The 8,113-nt window shown below is 39.4% G+C and overlaps 3 protein-coding genes across 3 annotated transcripts; 1 reads left to right on the top strand and 2 right to left on the bottom strand.

Annotated features, from left to right (window-relative positions):
- Window positions 1-985: 985 nt before the first annotated feature.
- Window positions 986-2,092, bottom strand: LOC132192805 (general odorant-binding protein 56a-like). The gene is made up of 7 exons (XM_059612937.1): window positions 1,964-2,092; window positions 1,788-1,875; window positions 1,682-1,728; window positions 1,585-1,620; window positions 1,370-1,487; window positions 1,217-1,317; window positions 986-1,134 (listed from the first exon to the last, which is right to left on the bottom strand). The coding sequence occupies exons 1-7, from the start codon at window positions 2,009-2,011 to the stop codon at window positions 1,105-1,107; spliced, it is 468 nt and encodes a 155-aa protein (XP_059468920.1). The 5' UTR covers window positions 2,012-2,092; the 3' UTR covers window positions 986-1,104.
- A 160-nt stretch (window positions 2,093-2,252) lies between these two features.
- LOC132205837 (tectonin beta-propeller repeat-containing protein 2-like) lies at window positions 2,253-7,291 on the top strand. Its single transcript, XM_059635159.1, has 15 exons — window positions 2,253-2,554; window positions 2,616-2,741; window positions 2,845-2,976; window positions 3,033-3,193; window positions 3,249-3,387; window positions 3,446-3,553; window positions 3,706-4,482; window positions 4,580-5,177; window positions 5,325-5,710; window positions 5,764-5,854; window positions 5,953-6,104; window positions 6,170-6,329; window positions 6,388-6,569; window positions 6,626-6,893; window positions 6,958-7,291. Exons 1-15 carry the CDS (start codon window positions 2,360-2,362, stop codon window positions 7,083-7,085), a joined length of 3,603 nt encoding a protein of 1,200 aa, XP_059491142.1. The 5' UTR covers window positions 2,253-2,359; the 3' UTR covers window positions 7,086-7,291.
- LOC132205840 (UPF0547 protein C16orf87 homolog) lies at window positions 7,282-8,067 on the bottom strand. The gene is made up of 3 exons (XM_059635163.1): window positions 7,891-8,067; window positions 7,639-7,836; window positions 7,282-7,577 (listed from the first exon to the last, which is right to left on the bottom strand). The coding sequence occupies exons 1-3, from the start codon at window positions 7,924-7,926 to the stop codon at window positions 7,362-7,364; spliced, it is 450 nt and encodes a 149-aa protein (XP_059491146.1). The 5' UTR covers window positions 7,927-8,067; the 3' UTR covers window positions 7,282-7,361.
- Window positions 8,068-8,113: the final 46 nt, after the last annotated feature.

The raw sequence follows: 8,113 nt of genomic DNA, 5'->3' as shown, positions 1-8,113 counted from the left end.
TTTTTCTTACATTAACTGCAAGATCCTGCTCACTTCTTGATGGTTACCGAACTCGATTTCCTTGTGCAAACTTTTCACTGACGGCTGCTCGTCTGCAAAAAGAAAAAAATATATAACATTTCATGGATGAAAATAGCAGAAACTCGCCTCTCGTTTGGCCCGAGACGCTCTCGCTCCATTTGCTCGACTCTTCATGCTCGTTCTTTTCAAAAACTTTCAGTCGAAACAGGTACAGGGTGGAAGGTGCGAGATCATCGGCTGTGCATTTACATTCAAAGCCTCTGCAAAAACGTTAAAAAACTTAAATTTGAAGCAAAATCCTTTTTATTTTAGATAGAACTATAGTAGGGCAAATGATTTTTCATTAAAAATAGCTCAAAAATAAAGTTATATAAGATGAATTATTTTAATTTATTAACTTAAATGCATTTTAATAAGATTTTTTTGATAATAATTATAACATTTAATTAATTAATTTGATTCAGAGATATAAATAATATTTTTGTGCGTTTGATTTTTGAAATAATTTTTCTCGCCTGTAAACCAATTCCCATTCCAGAGTTTCCGGATCGCAAATTTGCAGGACACACGTGAATTTGATGCCTTTGGTGTCAACCATTTTTTTCTGAGACTCGGTCAGTTGCCAGGCGACTTCGAGTGTGTTCGTGGTAGCCGCGTTCGCCACCACGTACGGCATCAACGGCTTCCTCTTTTCGCTAATTGCAGCTTTGTGCAGCTGTATCGCCCTGACGGCAAAAGCCACCCGACGCATCTTTTATAATTGAGACTGAAGCAAATTATCCCAGCCACCGCGGTTATTACCAGTAGATTTGTGCCATCGTTAGCGAGAGAGTTGCTATGGATACGGCCAAACGAGTTAGCGCCTGCTGAACTCTAGATAGGCAGCCCGCGCTGCACTAACGACCGACCGGTTGCCTTCATTAGAAATCTTTTGTCCCGATGCATTGTTTGGTCCAAAATCACCAACAATGAAAATAATTATATATCATTTCCAATTATTTCGCTAATTATATTTGTTAAATTTTTTGTGAAAAATTTCCAATTAAATTAACAAATTATTGTATGTATCATCAATAAAAAAGTTCACTCCGTTTTGCTCTCGTCCGCATTTGCCTAAAATTTAAAAAGGTAATAGTTATGATTTGGATATTTCAATTAAATTTGTATTAATTGATTTAATTATTTTAATACTAACCTCACTGGATATGATAGTAACCAGCTCTTGAAGCAACTCCGAGTTAGTATTCTTCCCACACTCATAAAGTTTGCCTGCAGTTTCGCAAGCATCAGGGTCGGCTGAAAAAAAATTAAATCGAATAAAAATAAAAAAGACAATGTTTATTCTTACTTCTATCCTTGCAAGTTTCATAAGACTTTTTGTATTCTTCCAACTTAGTTTCATCGCCACCCGCAGCCCGTTTTAAATATTCTTCAATTTTCGGTTCGTTCAATTTTCCGTCGACCATCTAAAAACATAATATATTTTTTCTTTTTCGAAGTATTTTTTTATTTTTAAATTATTTATTATCAAAAGTTGATACGTTAATAATCTATTATAGTTACCACTTCAAACTTTTCAGCCACACATTTCATGTAGCACTAAAAATTAATTAATATAACGTTTCCATATTAGCATAATTATATATTTTCTTCTATTTACCTTATATTGGTATTGGAAGTTAACTGTCTTTAACTTTTCGGATTCCTCTATGTTTTTGATCAATGTAATATATTTATTATAAATATTACTATTTTCTAATAAAAACCTTTTGAAGCACCCAGATTTTTTGCGCATTCTTGTTGAAACTTCATGGAGCGCGTCATATGAATTCCATTTACACCTTCCCCATCAATCTAAAAATAAAAGTGAAGAATTTATTTAAGAATACAATTTGTAAGAACTCATAATCATAAAAATTGGAATAATAAATTTTTAATATACCTGAAGGAAGAAAATAATGGAGATACCAAGCAAAAAGGAATGAAACATTTTAAATTATTTGATCCAACTTTTAAACTGAAACACAGCAAAACAAGTAGTATAACCGTAGAATGTGGAAGCCAAAACTGGAAAAACGGAAATGAAATGGCAAAACATCGAGTCACAGGGACCTTGGGTCGTTTCCTTTCCAGGCAAAACTTTGAAAAGTTTTAAAAGTTCGCGCCACTGTGAGCACCGCTGAAACCAAAGCAGGTGTTCGTCTGCCACGCCCACTTTTTGCAATGGCGGATCAATGAACCCGTCTGAGCGCCGAGGATAGCGGTGCAGCGCCGACAGATGGAAATCCCAGGCCGAATGCGGTGTCTGTCGAATCGGCGAGCGTGAGTCGGCAAGGCGATGCTTCGGGAGTGGGCGCCGCTGACGGCGCTTCTGCAGCAGGTGCCGCAAAGAGTCCAACGCGGCCTCTTCTGGGATGACCTGTGTCTCACCTGCATTGACGTCCTGCCAGAGTTCATCGCCATTGGCACCGACCACGGCCTCGTCCTCTGGTATGACCGCAGGACAGGACATATGGAGCGACTTAAATGCGAGGTGAGCCACATTCAAAATAAACTTGTGTCATTTTCACTGACGTTTTCTTTTTGGCAATCAGAATTTGGTCGACTCGATTACTTGTGTCCGATTGGTGTCCACCGTCGACTTCTTGGTGGCCGCTGGGAGTGCCGCTGGAATTGTCAGTATTTTCAAAGTACCTCGATTGCCCTCGCAGATCAAACAAGTAAGTTTAATGATAATTTATTTGTATTCCTCAGTTTTTTGAAAAATAAATTATATTATTGATTTTTTATTTTATTTTCATAATACAATATATTGTTTTTCAGATTGAACGTTACTGTGTCTCTGGACTGCACAGCAGCAAAATCACAGCCCTGGAGTGGAGTCTCAACGGAATGAAATTGTTCAGTGGTGATATTAATGGGTTGATAGTTCTGACTAAGTTGGACTTTTACATGGTTTGTTCGCAATGACCAATTTTGATACACAAAACTTACAATAATTATTTTGACAGCATTTAAGCAAGTCTATGGAATTACTCGATGAAAAATTCTCAATAGTGCAGCTGAGCTACTGCCACCAAATTCTGCTAGTCTCTTCAATGTTGCGGACTGTAATCTGCAACCCTGACGACCCCCAGAACATTTCACAAGTTGGGCAGAGAGAACGGAAAAGGTAAAAATTTTATTCACTTGAATTTTGTAAAATAATTTAATTAATTTTCATTTAGACTGGGCCAGCTGGGAGCCACTTTTTGTGCCTCACCCAATGGCCTCCCAAATCAAGAAGTGATCTACACCGGTAGACCAGGATTGAGAATCTGGGTAGCTGACCGACAAGGAACTGTGCAGCAAACTCTCATCTTCAAAGTATGTGATTAATTTATGGTGATGTTAGATTTTGAATTTTAATTTCATCTTCAAATAGGATGCTTTGTTGAATCCTCAAGTTCGAGTGCAACTTGTTAACCCCGCTCCACCTCATATTTTGCGCTCACGGAGCCTCTCATTTCCTGAGGGAACTGGAAATGATCAGGTATGCTTATATACAGAAATTAAATATCATGTGAATGGATAAATAATGTATTAAATTTTTGCTTTGTTAAATATATTTTGAAATTAAATAGAAAATCCCTGTTGTTGGAAAAAAAAATTTATTTGGATTAGTAAATATTAAATTATTTTTAGGATGTGACTCATCCTTTAGTCCAGCAGTTAGGTCGGCTGGTGGTTTACAAAGAGCACTTGCTGGTCACCTGCTCTGGCAACGACCTTTACGTCCTTGACCCTGAGTCAATTACTGTGGTAGCTGTTGCCGACGAGCTCCGCAGCATTCTCGACTTTGCAGTCACCAAAGACGAGATTTTCGTCCTCGAAGGCAAACGCAGCTTGGTGCGACTTGCCTGCCACCCTGAGGTCAGTTCCTCGGGCCAGCAAAAGGGCTGCAGTGAACAGCCAGTTCTGTCACCTTCCGAGGCGCCGATGGCCGCAACGGCCGTTTCATCCATCAAAGACTTCACCAACAAAATACCATTCCATAAAATACTTACCACTCTGTCATCGCCATTCCAATCAGGACAGAAACAAAAAGAGGAAGCAGTTTTGGCCACCGAGGCGGTCGAACTGCCTCCGATCGTGGCTCTTCCGCCAGACACGAAACTCAACTTGGCACTTTTGGAGAGCACCCCGAGGAAATTGGAGCCCATCGGCCAGCAGGAGTTCGAGGAGGTTTTGTACAAGGGACGCAGAAAGAAGAAAGTGCGCCACGTCCTACCACCTTCAGACACAGAATCTGGGTCTGAGAGCTTCGGAGATGAGCATGAGGATCTTTCCAGCAGAGTTTTGAGACTTTCGCCTGACGATATTTTGACTGGGCTGCCGTGCAGACCCTTGCCGCTGCCTGACCTAAGAAGTCCTGACTCTATTGAAAGAGATGTTGCTGACAAGGAGTCAAAATTAGCTGAGGTATGTTAAAAATTTGATTTGGAGAAAACGAATCAAAATAATTAGCAGTACAAAAATTTTATTATTGCATTTTCTTATTTTGAAATTTTGATTCCAGGTAATGCCAGTTTTGCGTGATCTCCTTAACCCTGGAGGAGCAACAACACCTCAGGGTGAAATTGTCAACAAATCAGTCCACGGGAGCAAAGAAACAACTCCCGTCAGACCATCAGTCCTACCCCTTGTGCGGAAGGAACGTTCTTTCTCCTCAAGTTCCAAGCAAATGAGCTTGGATTCGAGTACCTCTACTTTATTGCCTGTCACTGGAATCCACCCCCTGCAGCAGTCGTCAGCCACTGAAACTGTAGAACGCTGGGTTCAGTTCAGCCTCCTGGAGCCTGTTTCGAATCTTTGGGTCAACAAGTGGTTCGTCTGCTGCATTGGCCCTCACGGCTCGATCAAGTTCAGCACCAGCTGCAACGGTGAACTAAAGTGGCGAGAAAGTGAGTGGCGCGCACAGGAGGTGCAAACCACCCCCAATGGAAAGGTTGTGTGGAGGGTGCACAGAGGAGTGGCTTTCCGGGCAAATTGTAGCCGAGAAAATCCTTTCGTCGAGCAGAATTGGGCGCAGGAGGTTCGAGGAGTCAAAGCTTTGGCTGTGACTGAAAGTGGAGCTGCCTGGGTTGTGACTGCTGACTGCTCACTTCAATACCATGGTAATTTTTATAGGATTAATATTTCTATGGAATAGGAAATTTTCTATAACAAATTATTTATTTTATTATATATTTTATAACAATTATTTTTTTATTATATATTTTATAACAATTATTTATTTATAATTATTTTATAACAAATTTCAGGGGAAAACGGGGTCATCAGCATCCCTAGTGACTTTCCAGTGGCAAGGGTCACATGTTCAGGATACTCAATCTGGGTTGTGTCTGCTGGTTGTGGCCAACTGTGGCAAAGGGCTTGCGTGTCCGAAGCCCAACCGTCCGGCACTCACTGGCTACGAATCGCCACCCCAAACGGTGAACCAGTCCTTGCTGCGGCCCTGAGCATGAAAACGGTGCCCATGGGCTATTTCACCATTGGCTGGGTGCTCGATAGACGCAACGCCCTTTACTTCTCTTTCGACGCCCTTGTTCACTCTGGAGAACTGCCTAAACAGGCGCCTTCGTGGTGGCAGGTGCTTGTCAATGGAGGCTTGCCAAGACCTATTTCAGAGGATAATATTAATGTCACTGTAAGATGAGCAGATTTGTTAAGAAAAAAATTATTATGTAAATATAATTTTAGGGAGAGTTACTAGTTGCTGCAACGGACACTTCGATTTGGGTAGCGACCAAGAATTCTTCTTTGATTCACATGAATAATTCAGAATTCATGGGTAAGATTTGATATTCAAAACAATTTTACAATATACAGATTTTCAACATAATAGAAATAATTATTTTTTTTATGTCACGATTTGTTTATTTGTCACAGGTCATAAGTGGGACATAGTTCATCCTATTGAACTAGCAGTGCGATGGCATGAAATCTCAGCTGAAGGCTCTTGTGATGGAGCTGGACAACTTTGGTACCTGAGCTCTCAAGGCGATCTCTATTGTTCAAGGCCAGATTCGCAGCTTTTTTATGTAATTTATTTGTCAAAAAAATATTACGTCTTATTGAAAAAAAAAATATAATTATATATTTCCAGGCTGTTCCTCAAGCTAGCAGTAGAAAAATTATGTGCATGTCCTCACTGTTGAACTCACTTTGGGTCCTGGACTTTGAGGGCCGAGTCTTGATTAGGCAAGGTTTGAGTGAACAAAATACTGCTGGTAGTGGCTGGAAGGAACTAGATCTGGCCCAAATAAGTAATATTATTTAGTCTACTTTTTTTAAATACAATATTTATTTGTATTTTTTCGGCAGAGTCCACTAATCACTTTGACTTCATTTCTTGTGGAATCGACACAATCTGGGCTTGTGATACAAATGGATCTGTTTTCATGACTGTTGGATCGGCTCATGCATTGAAGGCCTGCGACTTTTCGCCGTGTTGGATTCAAGTTGAGGACGAGCCAAAGAGTTCCGAGGACATCCATTTTCTAAAGGTAAAAAACATTATTTTTTTTAACATGTAAATTTTGCATAATTTTATTTTTGAAAGGTTTTTGCTGGATGCTCGACGTACATGGTTTGGGCTCTGGACAATAAAAACAACGTCTACGTCCGCGAAGCTGTGTTTCCTGATTTCCCATTAGGATCACGATGGGTGGTTGTACCAGGGGTGGAGGCAGTCAATCTTACCCTCAGCGCCACCGGCGTTTGGGTTCTCACACCAACTGGAGAAATTTACCGCAGATGCGGCATCAGCGAAGTCAATTTTACTGGCGATTACTGGAAGAAGCTGCCCGGGACAGCTACTTACATAACTGGTACCTTGCGCTAATATTTACTAGCAATATAATACATAATTTTTACAATTTTTTTTTTTTTTAGTTTCGGCAGATGATAAGATTTCAGCAATTGACCAGGAAGGCAGGATTATTGTGCACAATCAAAAAGTATTTTCATTCCTTCACGAGCCAAAGACAGCTGCCGCGGATAGTGATTGGGAGCTAGTTTGAAATTATTTTGACCTGAGAATTTATAGCTAATGTTTTTATTTGCTGCTGGAAGTATTTTATCTATTTTTTATCTTGATATATATTTATGTTAGTATTTTGCATATTAAGCCTTGAATGTGCCACATTCCCAGTATATAAATATTATAAATATTTAAAATAATTGTAGATCTGATGCACCTATCTTGGAATAAATAAGAGCAATTTTTAAGAGAGATCTTTGTAATTATTTATTGAATATTGACCAAGTATAAGTTTTGAATAAGCACTACAAAAATTTCAAGCTTTCCATGATACTGAAAAAATTTTGCGATTGAGCTCCGCTAGCTCTATGGAACATTGTTGCAACTTCTCGTTCGGCAAGTTGACCATTGGATCTTCATCCTCTTCAATTTTTTTAATTATTCGCCTCTTCTTTCCCTTGGGATCAGAGTCTTCATCTTCCTCGTCTTTTTCCTCTTCGTACACAGGCTGAGTGATTTTTGGCTTTCTCCGCTAAATTTTATTTATTTTTTTTTTAATAAATTATGGTTCGCAAACATTATTTTAAATTTACCTTTTTAAGCTTGTTTTCATATTGCAGAGAGTCGTAGAACTTGGGTTTTTCCCTCTTCACTCTTTCCGTTCGTCGCTGCCCCTGAATTTCTCCTGATGCACCGGCTGAGGCCACCAATAAATTATCAAAGGTTCGTGCTCTGTTACGAGCCGTGAAGAAAATGTGACCGCAAGGGCATGCTTTGCAAGCTACAGCCACCTAAAACATTTAGAAATTTATTTCAAGCAATATAATTTTGTTGTTTTATCTCACTTGGTTTTTGCATTTAGGACATCCTTTAGAGATCATTGCTCACATCTTGTTCTAACCACACTCAAAAGAAGATAAAAAAAATATTGATTTTGCTTAAAAGAATTGCTGCTTGTTTTGATTTTACTTTTCATAAAATAAAACACAGCCAACCGCAAGAACGCAAAACGCAACGCACAAAAGCGAAAAAACAAACATTAATGCATACCAATAGAAGCTAAAATAA

This window comes from Neocloeon triangulifer, unplaced genomic scaffold (assembly GCF_031216515.1).
Source record: "Neocloeon triangulifer isolate White Clay Creek 2 clone unplaced genomic scaffold, ASM3121651v1 ptg000003l, whole genome shotgun sequence".
NCBI classification, from domain to species: Eukaryota; Metazoa; Arthropoda; class Insecta; order Ephemeroptera; family Baetidae; genus Neocloeon; species Neocloeon triangulifer.
The sequence above is the reverse complement of the archived record's forward strand: the minus strand, read 5'-3'. Positions and strand labels throughout refer to the sequence as shown.

Coding starts and splice junctions, on each gene's coding strand:
- LOC132192805 (XM_059612937.1), bottom strand. CDS start 2,011: ATGTTTCATTCCTTTTTGCTTGGTATCTCCATTATTTTCTTCCTTCAG. Junction 1,876..1,963: donor CCATTATTTTCTTCCTTCAG/GTATATTAAAAA, acceptor TTTTATTTTTAG/ATTGATGGGGAAGGTGTAAA. Junction 1,621..1,681: donor ACTTCCAATACCAATATAAG/GTAAATAGAAGA, acceptor ATTAATTTTTAG/TGCTACATGAAATGTGTGGC.
- LOC132205837 (XM_059635159.1), top strand. CDS start 2,360: ATGCTTCGGGAGTGGGCGCCGCTGACGGCGCTTCTGCAGCAGGTGCCG. Junction 2,555..2,615: donor TGGAGCGACTTAAATGCGAG/GTGAGCCACATT, acceptor TTTGGCAATCAG/AATTTGGTCGACTCGATTAC. Junction 6,330..6,387: donor ACTAGATCTGGCCCAAATAA/GTAATATTATTT, acceptor TTTTTTCGGCAG/AGTCCACTAATCACTTTGAC.
- LOC132205840 (XM_059635163.1), bottom strand. CDS start 7,926: ATGATCTCTAAAGGATGTCCTAAATGCAAAAACCAA. Junction 7,837..7,890: donor GTCCTAAATGCAAAAACCAA/GTGAGATAAAAC, acceptor TAAATGTTTTAG/GTGGCTGTAGCTTGCAAAGC. Junction 7,578..7,638: donor ATGAAAACAAGCTTAAAAAG/GTAAATTTAAAA, acceptor AATAAAATTTAG/CGGAGAAAGCCAAAAATCAC.